Source organism: Arachis ipaensis, chromosome B4, assembly GCF_059453495.1.
Source record: "Arachis ipaensis isolate K30076 ecotype BB chromosome B4, ASM5945349v1, whole genome shotgun sequence".
Taxonomy (NCBI): Eukaryota; Viridiplantae; Streptophyta; class Magnoliopsida; order Fabales; family Fabaceae; genus Arachis; species Arachis ipaensis.
In genome coordinates, this window is record NC_142439.1 from 1,092,657 (window position 1) to 1,120,534 (window position 27,878).

The following is a 27,878-nucleotide window of genomic DNA, read 5'->3' on the forward strand; positions in this document are numbered from 1 at the left end:
CCTGGAAATTAGATTTTAAAGTTGGATTCTATCTCTTTTATATTAAGTAATTAATTAGTTTACATATATTTTAATTTATTTAATTTTAGTTGATATTTTGGAAGTTATATAAGAGAGAGGAATGCAAGAAAAATTAAGAGAATAGGGATTTGAGAAAGTTGAACAAAGATGGAAGTGTTGAATTTAAAGGGAGTTTTGGTTTAGCCGTTATTACAGAGAGAATTTAAAAAAAAGGAGGTAACTTTGTGAAGAAGGCGAGTCAGAATTAATGGAGAAGGTAAATAGTAATTATTATCAGTTAAGGTGACTGATGACTGGATTAAGATTAAGTGTTTCATCTTCCAAAAAATGACTTCGAAGGCAAACACATTAATCTTAAGGGGCAATTTGTTAGTCGAAATAATTATTTTCGAAAAATTAAGTTGATTCGAAATGCTGGTGAAGGGTCAGGAAGGAAGTAGAGGCCGAAAAAAGGCACGTGCAAGCGTTAAGTGAAAAGTATTTAACACAGACTCAATTTCAATACCTTAACAAATCGAACAATTACTCGAATGAAAATCGGATAGTCTTTCGAATGGAGAATCGAGCAGTTACACGAGTAGGGAAGTCGAAGGCTTTCTCTGAGTTAGGAATTTACTGGTAACGCTCATTAGCAAAAGAGGGGAAACGGTTACTTAGGAATTCGCATACAAGGCAACATCGTGTAATTAATGGCCGGTTATGGAAGTGAGTTATAAATATTAGTAAGTTTTAGAAAATAAAGGTTGGAACTTCTTTTCAGAAATACACTCAAACACACTCATATCTCAACGAATTTCTGAGTCTGCATTTGAGTTTGATTTCTGTAGGGTTCCTTCCATGTCTTTATCTTTCAATTTATGATTTTTAGTAAACTTTACCTTTCATGTTTAATTTATCTTTTAAACAACTTTAATTTTCATGTTTAAATTTACATTCCAACACCTTTAATTTCTGTGTCCAAAGTCCTTCGATTTAATCAAAGGCATCTTTATCGCTTTCTTTAAAATTCAATGCAAACCATTTTGTTTTCAGTCAATTTTACTTTTCGAATCCTTTATTTTACACTTCTTTTACCCTTTTGCACTTTTTGAACTCATTTCCTTTCTTAATACTCATCTAATTCAAGAACATTTAATGCACTTATAAAAAACTGGTACTTACAAAAGAAGAATCGGTTTCGCTCCCAGACCATTAGAATCGAACCACCATCTATTTACTAAAAATCGATAAAATACTTAGTTTTAGTTGACATGTTAAAATAATTTGATCTAAGTAGTTAAGGGACATATTAAAATATTGGCCTGTTAGATTATTTTGGTTTAATTAATTAAAATTGTTGGACTTAATTAGTAAAAAGACCATTAGTTAGTATAGAGTATTAAAGTTCTTTTTTTTTTTACCGAATACTTCGGATATTACTAATTAATATAAATATTGTTATATAATTATATTCATAAAATATATATATTTTAATTAAATTATGAAACTAGTTAGAAGATAATTAGTTAGTAGAGAACATTAGAATATGATTAATTAATTTTTAAAATTTACATGAAGTTTTATTTTAACAGAATATTTATTATATTAGGATATTATTAATTAATATTAATGTTGTAATATGATTATATTCATAAAATAAAATATTTTTTAATAAAATTATTTATTTACATAATTTTAATATTTAATTACATTATGGTTAATATGTATAATTAGTTATTGCTAGTATTGTTATATGTCAGTATAGAAATACTGATTATTGCTATTCTTAATTTCTTATAGAGGCTTTAGTTTTTCTTGTCATGTCGTGTGACTAGGCTGGAAGTGAGCCGAGTTGAGCCGAGCTAGACCAAGCTCAAGCTCGGCTCACGAAAATTGAGCTTGGCTCACGACCCGACTCGTTAACAATCGAGCTTATTTCTTAAGCTCAAACTCGGCTCACCAAAAGCTCACGAGCTGGCTCAAATAAGAGAAACATAGATACATAATCTATAATTTTATAATAATAAATTATAACTTATATATTTTTAAAAATATTTAAAAAGATCAATTTTATATATTGTTTATCTATCAATAAATTATAAATTTTTTATTTATGTCTTATATTAAAATTATATATAAAAAATAAATATAAATATTAAATAATTAAGATATATATATATATATATATATATATATATATATATATATATATATATATATATATATATATATATCGAGCCAGCTCACGAGCTAATGAGCTGAGCTTATCTAAGCTCAAGCTCGGCTCATTTAATTTATGAGCTCAATTTCAGGCTCAAGCTTGGCTCACCAGCTCACGAGCTTAGCTTATCGAGCTGTTAACGAGTCGAGCTCAAGCTGGCTCATGAGCTGGCTTGACTCACTTCCAGCCCTACGTGTGACACTATTTTCTGTCAGATATTTTACTATCTTACATTAAAAAAATTAGGTTCGGATACACAGTAAAATTAAGTGATTTTATGTTTGATAATGTCTTATTCTTTGCATTTGTTGAGCGGTATAGGAGTTTGAGACGTGCAGTTTCTACCTTACGTGGAGTTAGATCACTATTATGCTCCACGATATTGCTTACTATTGGTTTGTACACAGATAATGAGCCGATTGCAAATTACACAAAAAAATTCCCAACAACCAGAGAATAGGAAGCAAATTTTTAGTTTGAGAATGACATGACTTAGAAACAGGGTAAATAGGGTTTCACATATTTCACATGGGGCAGTAGTTCGAATTTTGCTGAAGTGATAAGACTTCATGAATACTCAGCAGAAAATTGTTTGCATTGACCATGGTATTATTTCAGCCTATCTGACTCCAAAATTCTGTATTCAGCATTCTTTCGAATGCTGTAATTTTTTAGTGCCATGAGAACAACATCTTTACTGCTAAACTTATGGCCTATCCGAAATTCTATGCCGCCATCCACGTTGTAATCTTCTCCTTCTCCAAGGTTAAAAGAATCATCTAATTATATTGCATCCAAGTTAAGAGTCTAATAATAGCTTGGAACTTCTGATAATTGTTGAATGGCAAAAAGAGGAAGAAGAGACCGAGCACATCCACTAATTAGAGTTTCTGGCACATATTCCTCAAAAGAATCACTCTCTTTAAATGACCCAGTTTCGGCAATGTAATCCGAATTAGACTCATTCTCGTCTTCTTAAACACTATCTCGAGGTTTGGCAAAGTGAATCAGTCTTGCTCCTGCCAGGACTTCCTGCAGGACCGAAGGGGACGGTCTACAATCGCCACCTATTGCTTGAATGGGGCTAAAGGGTCTCTGCTGCTAATAGTCGTCCTCCCAATCCTCAGTAAACGTCTCATCCGAGGGAATCAAACTCCCCTTGGGAGTCCTTTCCATCGGTCCCTTATGACCCGCCACCCTTACCAGCAGGCTCAGTTCTGTCTGTCTCGTCGTTACCATCAATTGGCAGTGATTATGAGGTAACCTTTGCGTAGCGTAGTAGAATGAAGGCTACGCCTCCGTAGCATACCACTCCATCACATGTGGCGGCATTAGTCTAACATATACGTCGAGCATTATCCTCACATGCTGGTTATCTTCGACACAAAATGTCATGTTAATAAACCCTCCACTTGCCAGCGCTGATAGAAATTTATATGCAATTCTCCCAATTTCCTTGTAACTTATTGCCCCCACGTTGTACAATATGACATTTTTTAGTACATCTAGAAAATTAATATAATAAGTATACAACATCACAGGTAAATTGTACTTAAATATCATTCTTTTTCACTGTTTTTTATTATTTTATTGGAATAAATTACCACATACAAAAAAATTGATTATTAGCCATGTGTATAAAAAAAAAAGATAAGGAAAATAGAGTAGAAAGATGAATATAGTGTGACTAATGATTGAGCCAAGTAGATCTTTATATAAATTTTTTTTATGTAGTTATCTAAAATACAGAGACACTTAGATAATTATATGTATATCTTAGATACACTTGCGTAAATTTTTAACTGATCATATATCGAGTACTCAACACCCGATTTATATATAACAACCTAATTATGTCATATCTTGGATGCAAGTGCAACTAATTTCTTTTTTTCCTCTACTTATATCATGTCTCGGATACATAATACCCGTCTTGTGTTTTTATTAGTTTTTGAAATTATATACTCGAGATGTGTAACATTTATTTAAAATAGTAATTTTTTACATATTAGTATATTACACATTTTTATAAATTTTATATTTTATTAATTAACTTTTTTTATAAAATTATTCCTAATATTTAAGATGATTAAATTTTATTTCTAATATTTCAAATAAATTTTAATTGTAGGTATACCGTTAATTTTTTCATAATAAAAAGTAGTTAATTTTTTTTTTTATATTCATCCTTAACTTTCCATTCAACCATAGTATTGATGATCCTACCATATGAATGAATTTGGATCCTCTAAAATTTGAATTTTACTTTAGAGAGTAAAGTGTGATATTCTATCTTTGAATAGTTTCTCTTTTATATTTATTCTCGGTTCCATCTATAAAATTAATGGTGAAAGATCACACTTTACTCTTTAAAGTGAAATTCAAACTTTAGAGGATCCAAATCCATATGAACGTATCCTGCTATAAATAGATGCCAAATTATGTACATTCCTATGATGCACGGACACGGGACACGACACAACACGAAACATGCCGACACGCGAATTTTAAAATCTTACATGACACGGGGACACACATATATATATAAAATATAAAGTATTTTTTAGATAAATTGTAATGATATTTTGATATTTTATTAATATTAAAATATAAATTAAAATTTTTAATTATTTTTAATGTCTTATTTTAATTATATCAAGTATTTAAAATATTTTTTATTTTAATAAATAATAATATATACTATATATAAATTTATTTTAAGAATATATGTTAAGAATAAGACTGGACACGCGGACACGTGATGGTATTTAGGTGTGTCCAGGCGTGTCCGGAGAAAAATTTTTTATTTTTTATTAAGACACGGTTGGACACCGCAGATATGCGTGTCGGACGAGTGTCAGTAAATGTCGTGTCTGAAATGTATCCGACACAGACACGATAACTTAGCGAAGTGTACGTGCTTCATAGGTACATTCTTATGAAGTATCAATGTATAAGAATTCTTTACCTTTTGTAGAAAAGCATACGTATGCTCAACCCATAATGTGTCACTGCTATAGTAACCTTGTTGCGTTTTTGAGTAAGAAAATCCAGTGCCCACCGGGATATCTATGTATAACATGTTCAACATATGGGCCCATGAGTATGGGTTCAGCTCAAGTTTTGGGATATTTCCACTCATATTTCGATCCATTCTTAGAGGTCCTGCAAATGGTTAACCTATTAGCAAATTAATTAGCTCACCTATTTTCATTGCACACAAGATAAGTTTTTAAAAAGTTAGACCTTCATGTATTTTGGTAGAGTAAAGTATCGTTTTTGTCTCCAACGTTTGGAATAAGTCCTATTTGTGTCCCTAACGTTTAAATCGTCCTATTTGTATCCCTAATGTTTATAAAAGTGATTCAATGTTATTCTATTATCAATTATACTAACAAATCAGATTATATTTTTCAATTGTTCTCATTTGGATGTGTTCGATTTTAATATTATACCCACTATTTGTGTTTAGATTCAATTATGTCCCTAAAAAAGTTGTTAGGTACCAGACAAATGACACAGCAAAATATAGAGATGAAAAATTAGAAATTTGTATAAAATATGGAAACAATTGAATAACTTTCTTTGAGAATTATAACTTCTCTCTATCACAAGGAGATTACAATAACACTCTCTCTTGACAAAAGGAGAACACACTTCTCTCTCTATATATAGGAGAAAACTACTCAAATAAATATTATGTTATTCTATCTGGATGACTTGATTGAAATGAATTAAAGAAAAGCTCAATTTATAGGTGAGTCTCTTCAATATGAACCATCCGTCAATTAGAGGTATATAATTTTTCTCTTTTTCAACCATTAAAATTCTAAGGTTATAAACTAAGATTGTTTATTACCTCTCATTTTATTTAGTTATTATTTATTTATATATTTTCTAAAATTAGCTTTACTAATTTTACAATCTCCCACTTAAAGCTAATTTTTGATAAATTTTCAAAATTTATGTTGCTCATGTATTCCTTAGGCCGTATGAGGATCTACACCATTCAAACTTTTCTGTGTTGATTGGTTTTGTCATGGCATCTGCTAGGTTATCTTTAGTGTGAATCTTCTGCATATCAACACTTCCTTCTTCTACTACTTCCCGAACAAAGTGATATTGTACTCCAATGTGTTTTGTTCTTGAATGAAAGGCAGGATTCCTTGCAATGTGCAAGGCACTTTGACTGTCACAATACACAGAAATCTTCTGTTGTTTGTGCCCGAGTTCTTCTATCAACCTTTGGATCCAAATAGCTTCCTTGCATGCTTGTGTTGCTGCCATATATTCAGCTTCTGTAGTAGATAAAACTACAACAGTCTGTAATTTAGATAGCCAGCTCACAGCTCCTCCTGCAAGTGTAAATACATATCCTGTAGTAGATTTTCGTTTATCAAGATCACCTGCAAAATCTGAGTCGACATATCCATTGACAATGAATTTCGATCCTCCAAAACATAATGCAACATTCGAGGTCCCTTTGATGTATCTCAAGATCCTCTTAACAACATTCCAATGCTCTTTACCCGGATCTGCCATGAATCGACTTACCACCGCAACTGTTTGAGCGATACCTGGTCTTGTACAGATCATGGCATACATAAGGCTTCCCACTGCTGATGCATACGGTACTCGAGACATTTCCATCCTCTCTGCTTCACTACTAGGGCACATACTTGAGGATAATTTAAAATTAATAGGAAGTGGGGTTGAAATTGGCTTGCATTCTTGCATGTTGAAGCGTTGCAAGATCTTCTTCAAATAATTCTTTTGCATTAGCCAAATCTTCCTATCCTTTTTGTCTCGGTGAATTTGCATCCCTAAAATCTTGTTTGCTGGTCCCAAGTCTTTCATATCAAACTCCCTAGCCAACTGTGCCTTCAATTCTTGGATTTGATCTTTGTTGGGACCTACCACCAACATGTCATCCACATACAACAGTAGAATGATGAAATCATTATCACCAGACCTCTTGTAATAAGTACAATGATTTGAACTAAGTCTGTTGTATCCAAGGCTAATAATGAAAGAATCAAATCTCTTGTACCAACACCTTGGCGCCTGCTTTAGACCGTACAGAGATTTAGTTAACCTGCAAACCAAGTTTTCTTTTCCTTGTTCTTCAAAACCTTCTGGTTGGAGCATATATATCTCTTCTTCAAGTTCTCCATGAAGAAAAGCAGTCTTTACATCTAATTGCTCTAGATGTAAATCAAATGTAGCACACATAGCCAAAACTACTCTAATAGTAGTTAGTCTCACCACCGGAGAAAATATTTCATTGAAGTCAATACCTTCTTTCTGAGCATATCCCTTGACAACCAATCTTGCACGATATCGTTCCACCTGATCATTACTATCTCGTTTGATCTTGTAAACCCATTTGTTACCAACGGCTTTCCGACCTGCTGGAAGTTCAACAAGTTTCCAGGTATGGTTTCTATGTAATGCCTCAATTTCTTCTTGCATTGCTGTCATCCACATAGAAGCGTCTGGAATGCGCATAGCCTCCATAAAAGTTGTTGGCTCTCCATCTTCTGTCAAAAGACAATATGCATCATGGTTTGTTAAAACATAATTTGAGTGCCATGATGGGGTTCTTCTTTGTCGAGTGGATCGACGAACTTCTATGTCATTGGCCTCTGCTTCTTGTTCTTCGTGCTGTGGTTCTACTTCAAAAAGATCATCTTCTCTGCATTTTTCATCTATTTGAACAGTGGTTATCTCTTTAACAGTGCTGTCATTTTCTTGTTCCTTTTGCAATTCATCTTCTGCAAATATTACATCTCTACTGACAACTACCTTGCGGGCAGTGGGATCCCACAGGCGATACCCCTTAACTCCGTCAGTATAATCCAAGAATATACATTTTCTAGACTTTGGATCTAGCTTTGTTCTTTCCTGGGAATTGTACATCACGTACACAGGACAACCAAATATATGTAAAGAAGAATAATTAGGTGGCTTACCTTGCCACATCTCCATTGGTGTCTTTAACCCAATTGCAGTTGATAGTGACCGATTTATCACATAACAAGCGGTTTTAACAGCTTCTGCCCAAAAAGACTTGGCTAAACCTGCAGTTTGCAACATAGCTCGTGCTCTTTCTAGGAGAGTCCTATTCATCCGCTCTGCTACACCATTTTGCTGAGGCGTATATGCAACTGTGAATTGCCGTTGAATACCTGCTTGCTTGCAAAATGTTAGGAAATCACCATCGACATATTCTCCTCCATTATCTGTCCTTAAACACTTGATCTTCTTTCCAGATTCAAGTTCTAACTTTGCTTTGAACTCTTTGAACATCGCAAACACGTCTGACTTTTTCTTGATCGGGTACACCCATAGCCTCCTAGAGTAATCATCAATAAATGATACAAGATATTTTGCTCCTCCTAGGGATATCTCCGGCGATTCCCACACATCAGAATGAATCAACTCCAATATGTGCTTGCTCCGAGCAGTTGATCTACCAAACGTCAATCTATGTTGTTTGCTTGTAACGCAGTGCTTACAAAATGGTAAGTTTACCGATTTGAGCCCGGGAATGAGATTACGTTCTACAAGAATCTTCAAGCATCGTTCTGACATGTGGCCTAGTTTGCAATGCCATATCATCGTCATTTCTTCTTGGCTTGTTGAAGCAACTGATGCCTCTGCCTCTTGCAAAGTATCTCCCATAAGCATGTATAGATTTGCTGCAATTTTTTCTGCTTTTATTACCACAAGAGCTCCTTTAACAACTTTCAAGATCCCACCTTCAATATGGGTCTTGCATCCAAGTTCATCCAATTGTCCAATCGACAACAAATTCTTCTTCAAGCCTTTCACGTGTCTTACCCCTTGAAGTGAACGAATAGAACCGTCAAACATTTTTATTTTGACAGTACCCATTCCAACAATTTCTAAGGCATGATCGTTTCCCATAAATACCGATCCTTCCGAGACAGGTTCATATGTACAAAACCAATCACGATGAGGAGTCATGTGCCATGTTGCTCCTGAATCAACAATCCAAACATCAGTGAGCTGTTTACTGCCTTTAGAACCAATTGTTGCTTCGCCATACAGGATTTCTCCATCATCAGAGGTACTTGCAACACATCCTTGAGAACTTGATCCTTCTGAAACCTTCTCTATACTCTTCTTATTCCAACAATCTTTCTTGAAGTGCCCTCTCTTACCACAATTGTAGCATTTGACCTGCTTCTTACTTTGTGACTTTGGTCTACTTTGACTCCCACTGAAACCACGCTCCATTGATCTCCCTCTTGTCATCAACAAAGCCTCTGCTTGTTTTGAGCTTTCTAATCTATCTTCCTTATTCTTGCGCCTAGATTCTTCTTCAAGAACCGCAGCAGCCATGTCATCAAAAGAAAGATAACCAGTCAAAACATTATTAGTTAAGTTAATGATAAGCTGATCATATGAATCTGGTAGACTTTGAAGTAAGAGCTCTGCACATTCGTTTTTCGCTATGGTATATTCCAACGATGAGAGTTGGGAAAATAACGTATTTAGATTGTTGATGTAATCCGTTGCCGGTGTGGATTCACTCATTCGAAGAGTATAAAGTCTTCTCTTCAAGAATATCTTGTTGTGAAGTGACTTGACTTCATATAATTTGGTGAGAGCATCCCAAATTTCCTTTGCTGTCTTTTTCTCTGCTACACTTGATAAAACTGAATCAGCTAGTGCCAAGTGTAAGTTTACAACAGCATTGTTGTCCATCTCCTTCCATTTTTCATCTGTAATTCCAGTGGGTCTACCTTCAATTGCTGTCACGCAATTGTCTTTTCTCATAATGGTTTTTATCTTCAATTTTCATATGGAAAAATTACTCCCACTGAATTTCGGAATTTCATATTTTGCTGCCATTTTTTTTTAGACGGTAACTCGCAGCGAAAAAAAAATATATTAATCAGCAACCTTTGGCTCTGATACCACTGTTAGGTACCAGACAAATGACACAGCAAAATATAGAGATGAAAAATTAGAAATTTGTATAAAATATGGAAACAATGGAATAACTTTCTTTGAGAATTACAACTTCTCTCTATCACAAGGAGATTACAATAACACTCTCTCTATATATAGGAGAAAACTACTCAAAGAAATATTATGTTATTCTATCTGGATGACTTGATTGAAATGAATTAAAGAAAAGCTCAATTTATAGGTGAGTCTCTTCAATATGAACCATCCGTCAATTAGAGGTATATAATTTTTCTCTTTTTCAACCATTAAAATTCTAAGGTTATAAACTAAGATTGTTTATTACCTCTCATTTTATTTAGTTATTATTTATTTATATATTTTCTAAAATTAGCTTTACTAATTTTACAAAAGTGAATTATGTAAATGTTGTAGGAATTAGTTTTAACTTTTGATGAGCTATTTTTTGGAGTGGATTATCGATTCTATCCCAGACATTTCTATTCTAACTTCAAGAAGAGATTTTTAAAACTCAAACTAAAGCGTTCATGATGTGTAATTGACGGCAGGATAACATTGAATCACTTTTACAAACGTTAGAGATACAAATAGGATGATTTAAACGTTAGGGACACAAATAGGATTTACCCCAAACGTTGGAGACAAAAATGATACTTTACTCTATTTTAATATATTGAAAATTTTCATAATGTTTTTAACTCTTTTTTTCTCTCTCTTCCTAATCATAACATGAGAAATACAAGTATTATTTTATAGGTATTAGTTTATATTTTTAAGTGTTAAAATGTTCAGTTTAATTTCATTTATATTTTTATTTTATTTATTCAGTTAATATATTAGACTTTATGTTATTAGTGAGCTTAGAGTATCGTTAACCTAATATGAGGTGTATAAATACTTCTTAAATTATTATAGCCGAGAGAGAGAGAAGAGAGAGATTAGAGGAGTGAAAAAGCTCTTTTGGTCTCATGATAAAAGTATAATGTGGACAAGTAAGATTGAACGAATTCCTTTCTTGTGATATTGGAAAATTAAATAGAAGATAGAGTAATTTTTTCCATTTAATTTTAAGAGTATATATTCGAATAAGTCCTTAAGAAATTTTATGTCGGACGTTTTCATTCCCAAAAAAATTTTATTATATTGAGGTTTTTGAATATTATAAAAGTAAAATATATAAGTTCTTACCTTAGTCAAACCTGTTATTTTTATTTGGTCAAATAGACTCTCAAAAGTGTGATGGCGGAATGACTTATATATCTTATTTTTGTAAAGTTTAAGTATCTCAACATAATAAAGTTTTTTGGGGGACGAAATAAGCACAAATTTTCTAGGAACCTATTTAGATATATATTCTAATTTTAATTTATTCCAAATTATAGTGTGGATAAGTGAGATTGCATGAGTATTGCTACATCAAAAAATTGTATAAAAAGAAGAGTAATTCCTTTCTATTCAATTTCAATCAATCTATTTTATTTTATTTATGAGTAATTTACGTATTTAAGTTCTTTTATGAATCAAGTCCAACCAAATTAAATAATAAAACTTAGAATAATATTAGCTATAATTGATTTTTGTTATGTTAGACCAATTTAATTAAATTTGATTAATAAAAAAACTTAAATGATATAAAATTATTCTATTTTATATGTTTTATTTAATTTTAATACTTTATTCTTGTTTATCATTTAATATTAGATTTCAAATATTAAATTAATTTTTATTAGTCTGTATTTGTTCTTATGTCCTAATAAAATAAAAATTTCCAGTGTTCCAAACATCATTCGTCTTCTTTCCAGCCCTTATATTCTCCTTATTGTCTTTTATTATTATTATTATTGTCTTTATACCATATTTAACTATCTTGTTGATTTCATTCTTACCAAAAAAAAGAAGAAAAAAAAATTGTCTTTTATTTTTTGTATTCATCTTTTTTTTACACTATTTTTCTCAACCACAAGATTTAAAAATGGATCTTTTTTTAAAAGAGAAAAATAATACGTACTTCAAATCATAACATGAGAAATATAAGGATTATTTTGCAGTTATTAATTTATATTTTTAAATATTAAAATATTTAATTAATTATATATATTTTTATTTTATTCATTTAATTAGTAGATTGGATTTTGTGTTAGTGGACTTAGACTTTTTATCTTTAACGTAATATGAAGTGTATAAATACTTTTTAAATTATGGGTTATTGGATAAATTAGTTCCTGGTTAAATTTAGTTTTAAATTTTCATCAATTATCTTTTTAATTTATATTTTTATTTTTTTCATATACTTATTATATATAATTTAGGGAGAATACTAATCTTGTGATTAATAATTAGAATTAAAATTCAATTATTTTTTAAAAAAAATTGAGTTAATTTTATAACTATTGATATAATTTTTTTATACTAATATCTAATTATATTTTTATATATAGAAAAAGAGAAAAATATCATTTTTAAATAACAAGTATGAAAATTAATTATTTTTATTTGTGCAACAAATTTAACACCTAATCAAATATAAACAATTAAATAACTAAATTCTTTCAAGTTTTAGATAACAAATATTAAAATTAATTATTAGTAAAAAATTAAACTCTTTCATATGAAAATAATAATTAAAAATCTTATTATTTGATTTTTTATATACAAAAACCTTAATCTTCTAAGTTGACAAAAATTTTTATTTTTTACAATTTTTTTATAAAAATAGTTTGATTTTATAAATTTTTTTTGTGTCATAATCTATAATATCAAAATAAAATTGATACAATTTAAAAAAATTTATATTCTTTTAATATATATATATTTTTTTTTACCAAAAATAGGAGACTCGAACCCACAAACTCTTAATTAAGTATGAAAAGACTATGACATTTAAGTTCTAACTCATTCGCTATATTTTTTTAATATTATTAACTAAAAAAAATACTAATTTAATCGAAGTGACTTACCATTTTCGAAAAAGAATGCAGAAAATGCAGAGCAACCAGGACCTCCAACAAACCACAGCAGAAGTGGATCAAATAAAGGATTTCTTTCAGATTCCACAAACAAGTAAAATAATTGCACAGCTTCGTCCTCCCCAACCCCTACATATCTACACACACAAAATGACTTGAATATTTGCACCCATGACCTATATTTCTTTGTTTTAAACAAAAAAAGATTTGCATCAAACAATTTAGGATCACAATAGAGAATTTTTTATTTATAATAAAATAAATATAATATTTACGAATATATACACACTTAAAAATAATTATATTTTTCGTCTTTATTACATATTTTATTGGTATAAAAAACAAAATAATTATGGATATATTTTGTTTGTACGGTTAACAAAATACGTGTAAAAATTTAAAACACGAATTTTCATTGCACACAAGATAAATTTCCAAAAAAATTTTGCATGTACTAATATCATAATTATTAAATATAGATATATTTTTTCAGATCAAATATTTAATATATCAATATAAATAATCCTGATATCATAATTTTACTTTAGAATATTCTCTAGTTTATTCTATTTCTTTTACACTATTCAAAATATACTGGTAATAATTTTTGTGGTGGGTTGAATTTTGAATTCGTTAAAATATCATCTTTGATTTTTTGACCAATTTGTTAATTTTTTAATAATATTTTATTATTATATTTTTATTGTAGATTCGGATCCGGCTAGTTAATCTAGGGCAAAGTGTATCACGCAGATTTTTGCGAATTAAAGTATATAAAGCCCAAAAATCAGTTTATTGAAAAATTGGATTGTTACAAGATATGGGTAGGGCCGACAATTCATACCCTATTCGCGGGTATCCAATTCGGTCCAATCTGTTCGAGTAGGATAGGTTATCCAAACCCGTATCCTATCCTACCCGCATTTCATATATAATATATATTTTATTAAAAAATAGGTATATAACGAAGGAAGTGAGAGTAAAACCCACAACTTTTCTTATGTAATGACTTACAATAAGTGAACAACCACTAAACTAATTAGTTAATTTAATAATTTAAAGTATTAGTTTTTTTATTTTTTATGTTATTAATAAGTATAAAACTTGAAATAATTGAATTTTATATTTACTTTGAAAAAATTTGATATTTTTGCAGGTAGGGTAGGGTAGGATAGAGTTTAGAATTTTAGGGAGTGGATAGAGTTAGGGGTTGAGAGATTCTCAACCCACGGATAGGATATGATAGAGTTTTAATAAAATTTTCAACCCGCAGGTAAGATTAGGGTAGAATCCAAACCCTACCCTACCCTACCCATTGACAACCTAATTCAGAGTGAAGAACGTAATACAAATATTATTTCTAGGTGAGATGAACAAATTATATTTACGACGATACCGAAAATTAACGTAAGTTAAGTGGTTATACATTTGGATTTTTCAAAATAAATATAAAATTTACATAGATACGCTAAGAGAAATTTATGTTTTTTTTAATGAGTAATTCTCCACGTACAAGTGATTTTCAATACAAGTCATATAAGTCATTTATATTCACGCTGTTTCACATTTTTTTTGTGCCTCTTTTTTCTTCTTCTTCTTTCTCCGTGTCTCTTTTTCTTCTTTTTCGTAATTTCTCTTTCTCATTATCATCGTCATCAACACCACCTCTTCCTCCCTCTTTTTTTATTGAAATTTCTTTTTCTCTTTTCGTTTTCTCTTTCTCCTTCATCAAAATCACCAGAAAAAACGAAAAAAACATTATTCAAGGTATTGTTTTACTGTTCTTCTAGATTTTTTTTATAGATTGTCTCTGTCATGTACCTAATCCTTAACCAGCAAAACATTAAAAGATTTCAAAAAGAAATATACTGTCTCCCCCTATATTGGGTGTATTTCTTAAATTCTTTGGGTGTATTTCTTAAATTTTTTGGGTGTATTTCTGTAATCGTTTGGTTTATTTCTGTAACTGTTTGGGTGTATTTCTGTAATCCTTTGGATGTATTTCTGTAATCGTTTGGGTGTATTTTTGTAATCGTTCGGGTGTATTTCTGAAGTCCATCATCTTCAAAACAATTTCAAAGCTTGATTTCAGAAACCATGAAAATCGAAAAAAATAGAAGGAGATCGAAGGCAAAGAGTGAACGCTTTTCCATATAAATCATACAAGTCATTTATATTCATGCTGTTTTCACGTTTTTTTGTGCCTCTTCTTCTTTCTCTGTGTCTCTTCTTTTTTTTCGTAAAAAAGGAAACAAAGATGAAACACGCGAAGATAATTCAGTAACGCGTGTGTTAGACCAAACTTGTAAAATTTGTAAACAAAAATGACTTGTATGTGTAGCACTCCTCTTTTTTTATTATATATTATGTCGTCTATGATCGTCCTCTCAGAAAAACATAAATTTTTGTCTATATATGTAAATTTTATATTTATTTTATTTATTTTAAAAAATCCAAATGTATAGCTACTTAACATATCGTCAATTTTCTGTATTGTCATAAATATAATTTGTTCATCTCACTTAGAAATAATATTTGTATTATTTTTTAATATATTTTAAAAATAAATTATTTATTATTTTTATTATAAACGGTTTAAACATTGACATTTTAATTATGAAATAAAGTAAAATTGGATCACCAAAATAAATTATAAATTAAATATCGATAGAAAAATTGGATCAGTTCATTAAAATTGAGTAGGTAATTTTCTCAAACTAATTCAATATTTGATGAATATCTTATAATTGTCACCAATTTTGTATTAAAAATGTGAACTTATTCTTTTAAAAGTAATTTTTTAATATATATTAAAAGATAAATTTATTATATTCTTTTTTTTATTCTAAAAATATAAGAAAAATTTGAAAAAGTATTGCAAAACAGGGACAAATATAACACTATTAGCACACTAAATTTGTAATACAGAAATTAATAAAATTTTATAATTTATAGTTATTACTTAATTATTATTAATATTTTTAATAATATAAAATTACAATTAATAATATATAATTATATTATATATATTTTTTTAATGATTAAATGCCGAATAAATTTTAATAAAAATGTTGGCTCGATACTTTCTTATTATGATAATCACTTGAAATAAATTATAAGTACTGACCCGGTTTCAAGGTTGAATGGAAGATGGGCGTCATAACCCGGTAGGTTCTTAACAATAGAGCTCGCAGAAGCAGAATCTATGACGGGTTGAAGAAGAAGAACAACCAGAACCACACACCAACATCTCCAACCCATGCCTCCTTCGATCTCTACACATCATCAACATTCCATGCTTTTGTCTTATTTATACATAGGTTTTATATAATTAATTAAATTACTATTCTTGATTGTAAAAAAATCTGAATTTTGACAATAATTCTAATTACAAAAGATACAAGATTGGTCGTTGATCAAATATTAGATTCGTTATAGAAAAGGGGTATGTTAATAAGAAACATTATTTGAACAATATGGATAATTAGGAACATAGAAATAGAGAGCGAAGACTGAACAAGTACCAGTTAGGTTCCTGAGTTTCCACCAGAAGTTGAAGCAAGCAAAGTGGATTTATTGTGAACTCAGCTTAACGACGAGCTGGATGGAGAGAAGATAATGACTTTGCTTGTCAATTTTTGTCAGCTATAGCATATCTACTCGTGTCCTCTACTGTTGGTGGGTCCCTAATCTCAAGTGGGACCCACAACTTTTGAAACAAGAAAAGAAAGAAATAAAGTGACTATTAGACACGGGAAGCACGAGACTAGGGGTGGCAATGGGTAGGGTAGAGTAGGGTTTGGATTCAACCCTAATCTTACCTGCAGGTTGAGATTCTTATATAAGCTCAACCCTACCTTATTCGCGGATTGAGAATATCCCAACCCTAACCCTATCCGCTCTTAACCTGCGGGTACCTGACCCTACTCGCGGGTTACAAAAAATATACAACATTATTATATAACTTGATGATAATTTAAAATATAACTGATTTTTATGTAAAAAAATATATTAAATTATCAATTAATGATTTTCTTTTAGTGGCTAAGGATCTTTTGCATTTAGTGAGAGGTTTTTGATTCAACATCCACTTAAAACATATTTTTATATAAGTATATAATATAAACATATATAGAGTGCGGGTTGGTCGGGTAGGGTTGAAGCTCAACCCGCACCCTATCCGACCCGCACGAGAACCCTACCCGCACCCTACCCTACCCGTTGCGGATCGGGTTGGCAACCCTACCCGAGAGAGAGAGAGAAGCACGCCAAAAAGCTGAAAGGGAGAGAAGGGTTTTCAGCGGCGTTGGAGAAGAAGAAATTGGGGGAAAAGGGCAAGCTATTTTTTATTCGATTGAACGGGTAAATTTGTTCCATTTCTTACGAAATTTTAGTATGTTATTTCTGGTATAGAGATGAACGTTAGGATATAACTTGCTAGTTGTATTGCTTTCTCTTTTGCCTAATTTGAGATACCCACTTAGTGGAGGGTTTATGTTGATTCCATCAGTTTTGATGATGTATTTTGTTGATTGTTGAGATATCCTAGTGTCACTAGGAAGACTGTTTGTGTACCCATTATTCTGATAGTGGACGATTTTACTGGAGTAGATCCCGTGGATTTTTTGTTCCTCTTTTGGGGGTTTTTCCACGTTAAAATTCTGGTGTCTGATTATTTAATTTCTGCCATTATATTTGTTGTTTGGAGTATCTTTGGTATGTCCATTTAATCGCACAGGTTGTGGAAAAATTATTTCTGGTGCTTCCGCTGTTAGACAGGTTCTTGTTTTAAACTTGTGTTGAGTTTTCCCAACTTCTACGTAAGGTGGCAATGGGATGAGTTTTTGCTCTATCCGACCCTGTTCTGTCCTATAATAACTCGCATCGAATTCGTCTCATTTCTATCCATAGGTAGTAAAAAATTAAATTCTAACCCGTCCTTGCGGGTACCCGCTTCGCTCCTACCTGCTCCTATCATTGTTAAAATTTAACAAATAAAATTAAATTTTAAAATTTATATAACCAACATTACATACATAATATAAATTAAAGTAAAAATTTAAATATGATATAATATTATTAATTATTTTACTAATTATTTTATATATATTACATATATGAGTTAAGTCTTAAAGTGGTCCATGAAATTACACTCGAGTCACAATGTAGTCTCTGAACTTAATAGTTACCTAATTTCATCTGTCGGGACCCACAGTCGTCCTTCTAGCAATTTTTGTCCACCTGACTCCACCGGAAAGCTAATCTGTACTCCTCTGTGATATGCTGGCAAAGAGAAAAGGACGAAGTATTGTTGTGGCGCATGAATGGAAGAAAACAACGTCGTTTCTCTCTCAAAACCTCACTCCTTCAACGTTTAACTAACGTATTACCTTCCACTCTCAAAACACAACACAAACAGAGTTGTTTTCTTCTCCCATACCCTCATCAATGGGGTTTGTGCGATTGTTGTAACTGCAGCGATTCGCGTTTAGTCTCTCTTGCACAGGTGTGGTCATCCATGAACGTCTTGATCTGCCAGAAATTATTCTCAGTATTATTAGAAGCATACACCAGCCAACCACAACTCTCATCCTTACACACAGCTCTCATTCTTACATTATCATTCTTCTTAAACCAAACTCTCCTACCCTTCTGAATACAATATTCACGCATAGCCTCTTTGAACTCCATCTTTGTAGTGAATGTCATTTCAACCTCAAGCGTAAGCTCTCCAAACCTTCTTCCTTCTCTGAGCACAGAAAAGACCTCATATGAATCAACCTCCTCCAACTCATCCTCAGAGTTCGGAGGAGTCTTCATTTCTTCGAAGAAGTCTCCACCTTCTGAATCGTTGCGGCCACAACAATCGCCCAAACGCCATTGATGAGGGTAGGGGAAAAGAAAACAGCTCTATTTGCGTTGTGTTTTGAGAGGGGGAGGCAATATGTTAATTTAACGTTGAGGGAGTGGGGTTTTGAAAGAGAAACGACGTCGTTTTCTTCCATTTATGCGCCACAACAATACTACATTGTTTCCTCTTTGCTAGCGTGTCACAAAGGAGTACAGATCAGCTTTTCGGTGGAGCCAGGTGGACGAAAATTACTAGAAGGACGACTTTGGGTCTCAGCGTACAACTTCAGAGATGAAATTGGGTAACTATTAAATTCAGGGACTACTTTGACACTCGAGTGTAACATCAAGGACCACTTTGAGGTTTAACTCAGTAAAAGTATATATACCGGGACGGGTTTAACCTAAACCCGACTCTTGTCCCGCCCCGCCCAAGAATCCGCTTCGTTAAAAATCCGTCCTGGTGCGAAGACGAGTAATTACCCGCCCCAAGCAGGTAGGGGCGAGGTGGGTACCCATAGATTCGGGTAGTGTTGCCACTCCTACCTGGACGGAATCATATGCAAAAATATATAAAAGAAATTAAATAATTTAAAAGAAATTGAAAACACACATAGTAGTTATTACAATAAAAGTTTTATAAAATTCATTAAATCCAATGGTTAATTTGATTTTAATATTGAAAATATTGAAATAATGAGTAATCATTTTACTTGCTTCATCTGAGACCATCTTGAAAATTGGTTGCGCAGAAGCTCTGAAAAAGTCCCTGGAAGCAATCCTCTTTAAACAGAATTATGGACTATATGGTGTGATTTGATTTTGGTAAGAGATTGGCAAGCTACTTAGATTATGTGTGAGACATATTCTAGTAAAACTTTTTTCTTAGTGAATAATTGGAAAACACCTGATTTCATGCGTATTTGGATTTAGTCAAAAAGGTGTCTGAACTAAAATTGCAGTAGGGTTGATATGTTAGGTTCAACTTGTTTCAAAGGGAGACAAATAAGCTACCAGATTGGCTAGCTAAACATAGAATCCTAGCAGCTATAGAGTCGATCGACTGGATTCTTCTAGCACCTTTCCTGTTGCTTTTGCTAGAGACTAACCTCTCTTAGAAGTTTTTATTTTTTTTTATTCTTTTTTTTCCCTTCTTTATTTGTCTTTTAGATTTTATATCACCAAAAAAAGAAGAATAAATATTCATCGATAATAATACATAGTTTGTAATTAAATTAAAATATTTACATTAGGATTTATTGTTCCAAAGACTTCTCTTGAAACAAGTAGTTGAATTTTCAAGCATTTTACCATGATTCATGAGTAAAACTTACAAGTTCTCTTATTCTTATGTTAAAACCGATTTTGAGTAAGTATGATCTAACATAAGATGAACTTTTCTTGAACCTTTTTCATTATCATGGCTAGGGATGACAATGGATATCTGTAGGAAAAATATCCCTTTCTCCTCTCCATATCCATTTATGAAAATACCCCCTCTTGTCCACTCCTTGTTATAAGTCCATGTTTAATTGTTTCTGCAGGAATGGCGGATACCTGCGGATATCTATGGATATTGCTTTAATTTTTTTTAAAAAAAAAAATTATATTAACACAAAATACATAACTAATAAGGTAACACAATCTAAAATTCCAAGCACATTTAACATAATTCAATACAAACATTAAATATTCAAGATGATAACTTATAACTTTAATATATAAATGAGGGTATTTTAGTAAATTTTTCTATCAATGTAGTTAATAAAACTCACCCTTCATAACTAGGATTTTTTCTCATTGATATAAAATATTTTCTGAGAGCTCATGTCAACAGCTATTCTAAATGTGTTTTGGTATTGAGATATTGTTGGAAGATAGTAGAATAGTAAACAACCTCCTTAGGTATGATATTGAGGCCTATAAACTTACTCTTTAATGAAATCTATAAATTTTTTATCATCTTATAACAATATAAGAGTGAAATATACATCCTTATAAGTATCATAGAATATTCGCATCCTCTTTGAGTATTCAAGAGGAGCCGTGTATAATAATTTTTAGAACTTCTTAAAGAAATATTGTTTAAAATCTCACTTCCAAGATATTTATAAAGTAACTACATACAGTACAAGAAAAATGATGAGAATCATTGGATTTATCGGCGGATTTACCAAAAAAATCCGCCGGTAATATGTTTACCATCAGGATCCATCGATAATTATTTACTGGTAGATTTTTTCGCTTGCCGCTAATTACCGTTGAAATATTTTTGTTGGTAATTTTACCGACGGATTTAATCGATGGTAAATCCGATGATAAACTTAATTTTTTTTTAAAAAAAATGTTTAAAACTTAATATATAACAACAAATTTCAGCAAATAAAAAGAATTTACAAACAAAACTAAAAAAATCCTAAGAAACCAAGACAAAGAATTTACAAGTTTCAGCAAGTAAACACAATTTACAAAAAGAATTCAATAAATAAAAATACTAAGGCTTGAAAATTTTAAAAATCATAATAAACAAGGAATCAAAACATAGAATGAATAAATCATCCTTAGACTCTATTGGAAGATGGAGCCACGGAGGCTTAGAGACTGAGAGAGATGGAGCATCACGGTCGGCACAACGACATGAATGACTATCTGATAGTCATCCAGAAAATAATTACCAGAAGTGATAGAGAGAGCAAGAGACACACTCAAGACTGTCTAAATAGTAAAAAGGGTTTAGTCAAACACAGTAGCAAGCATTCTATGTATAAAACTAATTGAATATAAGGGAAAAACATTAGGAAATGATAATCTTATTGAATAACTTACCATATCCTTAGGGTCATCCGGTTCTAAATGAAGCTTTGCCGGTAAACTTCGTGATTGGACATCGATAGTTGCCACCTGTGCAATTTTTCGTTTGATAGCCTGCTTTGTAGGTTCAGTACCTCGCTCAACTTAAGCATCGAAAGAAATTAATTGCTGAATATGTCATTTTCCATCTTCGCTACAAACAGCCTGAACTTTACTGCCAATAGGATAGTTATCTTGAGGATCATATCTGATATCCCACTCTAAAGAGTGAAATAACAGAAGCAGTTAATTATGAACATTTAGATTTACAGTTTCTCTGACAGTCAGAATAGCAAATAATATATACCACTTCATTATCCTTATCTTTTGACAAAGTAAAAGGTGTACTAGCATTTGGACCGACATTTAAATCACATATTTCATTATCTTGTTCAATTTCTCTAGTCTGGAGCAACCAACTTGTATTCATAATCAGCAAAAATAATTCGTAAACCAATTCAATAATTAACAAAATCAGCATATTTATAGTCAACAAACCCAATCCCTAACGTAAGTCTACAATAAAATTAGTAACAATAACATTTCAACATTTTAAGATCAACGTCTTCCATATTCTAATCAGATCCATCAATCAACAATCAATAAAAGTTCGCATTCTTTTCTTTTTTTTATTCGTTCACAATTTTATCAAAAGGGCTAGATGCAACTTTGTAGAACTGTCCATGGGAACAGATGTTGGTTTAGCACCCAACAAACCATAATCTTCCAATAAATCAACGCGGTACTTTCTTTGAGATAAAGAAATTTCTTGAGCAGAATGAGCAACTTCAATACCTAAAAAATATTTAAGAATACGCAAATATTTGATTTTGAAATGCTTATTTAAAATAGATTTAATGGTAGCCATCTCAAAAATAGAATTTTCAGTGAGAACAATATCATCAACATACACTAATAAGACAGACACTTCAGCACCAATAAATTTGACGAAATCAGAGAGAGTCTGCTGGTACCACAAAAAATAAAAAATTTGGATAATTTTTCATACCATTGTCGCAAACCATACAGTGATTTCAGTAGTTTACAACATTAATTTAGGTGACTAGAACGGATTCCAATAGGCAAGGTCATGTATACATCTTCAGATAAATCTCTGTGCAAAAATGCATTGTTAACATCTAGTTGATGGATAGGCTATACCTCTTCATGGAAGCCAGAACTAATACAAGTCGAATGGTAGCTGGTTTCGCTATAGCTAAAAAAAGTCTCCAAGAAATTCACTCCTTCTGTTTGAGTGAATCTTTTTGCTACGAGACGAGCCTTACAGCGTTCCACAGATTAATCAGGGCGATGCTTAATCCGATATACCTATCTACAGCCAATGGATTTTACACCAGGAGGACAATCCATAACAGACCAAGTTTGGTTCAAATTCAATAAGAATATTTATTGGCGTCCTGAAAAGACTTTTGCTCAATTTCAGAATGCAAGGATAAAATAAATTTCTGATGAGAAGAAAAAAGAGAGGTCAACGACAGAATTTAGGAAATAGGATACCTACAAGTTGAAGATGGTGGAGTTGGAGTAGCGAGAGAGAGCCGCATATATAGTCAGCGAGATGGTTTTGAAGGATGTCTTTGACGGAGGCTGTGACAGATGGTAGGAGGAATAGTTGAAGACAGTGTAGGAGAGATTATGTATGATTGGGAAGCAGGAGACATGGTCAAGGATTGTGAAGGAGGGGAAGAGATGAACTTAGATGTATTAGGTTAATGATGAAGTATGGATGGGTCAATGGGTAATCGTTCAGGCCTAATGGGAAGGAAAATGGGTTTTTCAGTTGATGTTTCATGAAATTGTTTTGTTTTAGACATGTGTGGATTTAGTACATTTAAAAGTGATTTAGTAATAATGGCAAAAGGAGTTACCATTTCAAAGAAATCAATGTTTCTGAAAATTTCAAATTTTTTATTTTTCAAAGTGTAAACAATGTACCATTTAATTCCATTTTTAAAATTAAGAAAAACAGCTTTCTTTGTCCTTAGATCAAATTTAGAACGATTAGCCATAAGAGTTGATAGATAGCATAAGCAACTAAAAATCTTTATCTCATTGTAGTTAGGAGATTTATTAAATAAAATTTTAAAAGGAGTTTTAAAATTATTTATAGAAGAAGGGACTCGGTTAATTAGATAAACTGCATTATTGATAGCGTAAGACCAAAATAATAGAGGTAATTTAGATTGGAACATAAGAGCACGAGCGACATTTTAAATAATGTTGGTACTTAGGTTCCAATCATCTTCAAATTGTTGTCCAGTAAGAAACAAGAAGAGTGTAAAAAAGTGAGTTGGCAATTGATCATGGAAGTTATTTTTGAAATAGAAATAATATTAAAATTAAAGTAGGATTGGTAAAGAACATCATGAAAAGTTAATGAAGTTGAAAATTTAACAACACCTTTAAAAAAAGAAGTAACTTTAGAACTATTAGGCAAATGAACAGTAACTGGATTAATTTTATAAAAATATATGAACTAAGATAAATTTGAGGTAATATGATCCGTGGCACCAGAATCAATGATCCAAGTGCTTGTAAATTTATTTTGTGCATTAAAATTATTTAAAATAGAATAAGTGTGGAATGAGCACCAATAATGGGTACCCAAAGTTGAGTTAGGAAGAAGCCCAATTTGGTTGGAGGGTAACCAACGGTTTTTTGACGGTTTAGAATTCACAGATAAGTTCTCGTTGAAAGTATAGCTTCTAAACCAACAAGGGATCCTTTCGTACAAAAGTTTGGTTGTTACAAGTAACAAACCCCTAGTAAAATTGATAACCGAAGTATTTAAACCTCGGGTCGTCTCTCAAGGAATTGCAAGGAAGTGTTCTTAAAATTGGTTATGTAAAGGTATATTTTGGGGTTTTTTTAAGATAAGAAGCAAGAATAGTAAATTGCAAAAGGAATAAACTAATAACTAGAAAAGCTATTGGCAAGGTATGAGAACTAGAAGTCCTATCCTAGCTATCCTTATCAATTGTGATGAGAATTTCCCGTTGCTCCCACTTAGTTAACCCTCAACAAATGAAGGAAAGTCAAGTGGACTAATCAATTTGATTCCTCAAGTCCTAGTCAACTCCCAAGGAAAGACTAGCTTTAGAGGGATCCAAATCAATCAGCAACTTCCAACTATCAATCAACAAAGGCGTTTGATAACTCAAGTGTCATCAATTACTCAACCAAAGCCAAGAGGAGAAAATCTAACTTAAAACATCAATTAATAACAAATAATAGAAGAAGTAATAAATACGAAATACCTCAATTTGCATTAATAAGAGAAATCAATTCTAATATGGAGAGTTCATAGCCAAAATGAATAAGAAGAGAATCCACAAGAGGAATAGATAAACTAAAGTAATGGAATAAATAAAAAGTAGAAGAAAAACAAATTAAAGGAACATTGAACCTGGAATTGGGAAGAAACAAATCTAAAACTAAGAGAAATCCTAAATCCTCAAACCTAGAGAGAGGAGAGAGCCTCTCTCTCTAGAAAACTACATCTAAAACCTAAAATTGTGTGAATGAGAAGTCTCTCCTGATTCCTCCACTCTGCAGCCTCTAATCTGTGTTTTCTGGGCCGAAAACTGGGTCAAAAACATCCCAGAAATCACTGGGGGCGATTTCTGATACGTACATGTCGCGGCTCTGTCACGCATACGCGTCACCCACGCGTACGCGTCGCCTAACAGCAAGACAACTATGCCAAATTATATATCGTTACGAAGCCCCGGATGTTAGCTTTCCAGCGCAACTGGAACCGCCTCATTTGAACCTCTGTAGCTCAAGTTATGATCGATTGAATGCGAAGAGGTCAGGGCTGACAGCATTAGCAATTCCTTCAACTTCTTGTATTCCTTCTACTTTTGCATGCTTCCTTTCCATCCTCTAAGCCATTCCTGCCCTGTAATCTCTGAAAACACTTAACACATATATCAAGGCATCGAATGGTAATAAGAAAAGATTATAAATAGCAAAATCAAGGCCAAAGAAGCATGTTTTCAATCATAGTACAAAATCAGGAAGGAGAATGTAAAACCATGCATTTTGTATGAACAAGTGTATGAAAGACTGATAAAATTCACTCAATTGAGCACAAGATAAACTGTAAAATCGCAGATTATCAGAGGGTGAGAGACTTTTATCCTTACTATATAAAGATTGAGATTCTGCATTTTGTAGAAATGCTAGAAGGATGTTATGTTGGGTTGGAGTGAGACCCAAAGCCTGCTCTGTGTGTGTTCTCTGATGAGAGGGAACTGGTGGCATGAGAGAGATAGGAGGTCGTGTTGGCACAACAACGACAGCATTAACAGAGGCAAAGGCACGGTCAAGGAATCGTGGTCTCCTTGGGTGACGCTAATGACCTGGAGGGTAGCTATGTTTGTTGTAAAAAAACATCCACGGTGTGCCCTCCTCGACCACAATAAGAGTAAACCTTTGAGGAATCGCCGCTGCCGCGTCCTGGGTTTGAAGAGGCATACCCACGACCATGGCCAAGAAGAGGATGACGAGTTTCTACTGCAGCAGCTATGGTTCGTTGATTGTCCGAAATTCCAAATGTGTTTTGAAGTTGACGTTCATGTTGAACGACAAGAGCGAAAACCCTAGTTACGGACGAAAGAGGATCAACAAGAAGAACTTGTAACCGGACTACAGAAAAACTCATCAAGACCTTTAAGAAATCGAATGATGAAATATTGTGAGCGATGTGTTTTGGCTGGACAGTTACAGAAGGGAAGAAGATGTGAGTTATCAAGCTCTTTCCATAACGTCTTCAAAAAGGTATAAAATTCTGTTACTGACTGATTTTCTTATCATAAATTTCTTCTTGTAATTCTGCAATACGAAGAAGATCACTTTGAAAAAACTACTCTTTAAGGTCAGTCAACACAGAAGAGGCATTAAAAAAATAAACAACACTTTGGGTAATAGAGGGAGAGGGGGAATGAAATAGTTAAGACAACACCAGGTTATTGCAACGCTCCCATATTAGAAACAGAGGATCGTTATTGGAGATGATGGCCATAGAAAAATATTGACACCAAGAGTGATAGTTACTGCCAGTAAAATGTTGGATTTTCACTAGGATGAATATAAAAAGAACTAGTGGGATCTTGTGCTACGTTAGAAGATGATTCTACCATTAGAAAAGAAGAAGACAATGAGAACTGATTATTTGGGTTTGAAAATAGAGATGAAAAAATAAAAAATATGTATTGAAATTGTTGTTTACATGATAAAAAATCATGCTATTTACAAGAATATTTCAAACTAACCTCATAAATATTTATCTACCAACTATTTATCATTACTCTAACACAACTACTTATTATTGTCCTAATAAAAAGTAAAGAGGTTAACACAATAAAATAGAACAACAAAAGTATAAAAAGAAATAAACAACAAAGAATTAAAAAAAAAAAAAAAACTCAAACTATAGATATTTTTGGTATTGTCCTCAATAATTATTGGGATCAATATCATACTACTCTTTATAGCTCATAATTAATCTGTTAATAATTTCCGCTACTCCTATTTCTTGATTCCTGAATATTCTATTATTCATTTTTATCCATGTATTTTCGATGATAGCAAAAAAATCAATTAATTAACTATATTTTATGCTCTTTCTTTCTTACGGGCACTCCTGTACAGCTCTTTAAATATTGTTTAATTGTTCTTTATTTTAATTTTTCGGACGGCTCATTTTTGTTTTTCTCTTTTGTTTTGCTTAATTTTTTTTGCGCAATTACCTTATTTTGAGCTTGAAAAATGACTATAATATTTTTTTCTTTATTATATTGAACTGCTCCTGATTTTACCATTAAATTCCATACGAATCTATTTTTTGTCATAAAAAATAATTTGATGATTGGATGTTCTATATGAAAGTAATTTTTATTTATTAAATATATTTAAGAATGATAATTTAAAATTATTTTTTATTTATTATGTTAAAATATTTTTTAAAGTAAAAAATATTATTTAAAAAATACTTTTTTATTTTTTAA

The 27,878-nt window shown here is 31.8% G+C and overlaps 1 protein-coding gene across 4 annotated transcripts in view; it reads right to left on the minus strand.

Annotated features, from left to right (window-relative positions):
• LOC148566436 (serine carboxypeptidase-like 13) overlaps positions 1-16,796 on the minus strand; it is a 30,701-nt gene extending 13,905 nt beyond the window's left edge. The window contains exons 1-4 of one of the 4 annotated variants that reach the window (XM_088483266.1): positions 16,671-16,796; positions 16,274-16,419; positions 13,138-13,283; positions 5,190-5,386 (exon numbers count right to left, since the gene is read on the minus strand). In XM_088483266.1, the coding sequence (XP_088339392.1) occupies positions 5,190-5,386; positions 13,138-13,283; positions 16,274-16,407 (477 nt within the window). In that variant the 5' untranslated portion in view covers positions 16,408-16,419; positions 16,671-16,796. Of the gene's footprint in view, positions 1-5,189; positions 5,387-13,137; positions 13,284-16,273; positions 16,452-16,670 lie in introns of all 4 variants that reach the window. The other 3 variants (XM_088483267.1, XM_088483268.1, XM_088483269.1) reach the window with 3 other exon arrangements.
• Positions 16,797-27,878: the final 11,082 nt, after the last annotated feature.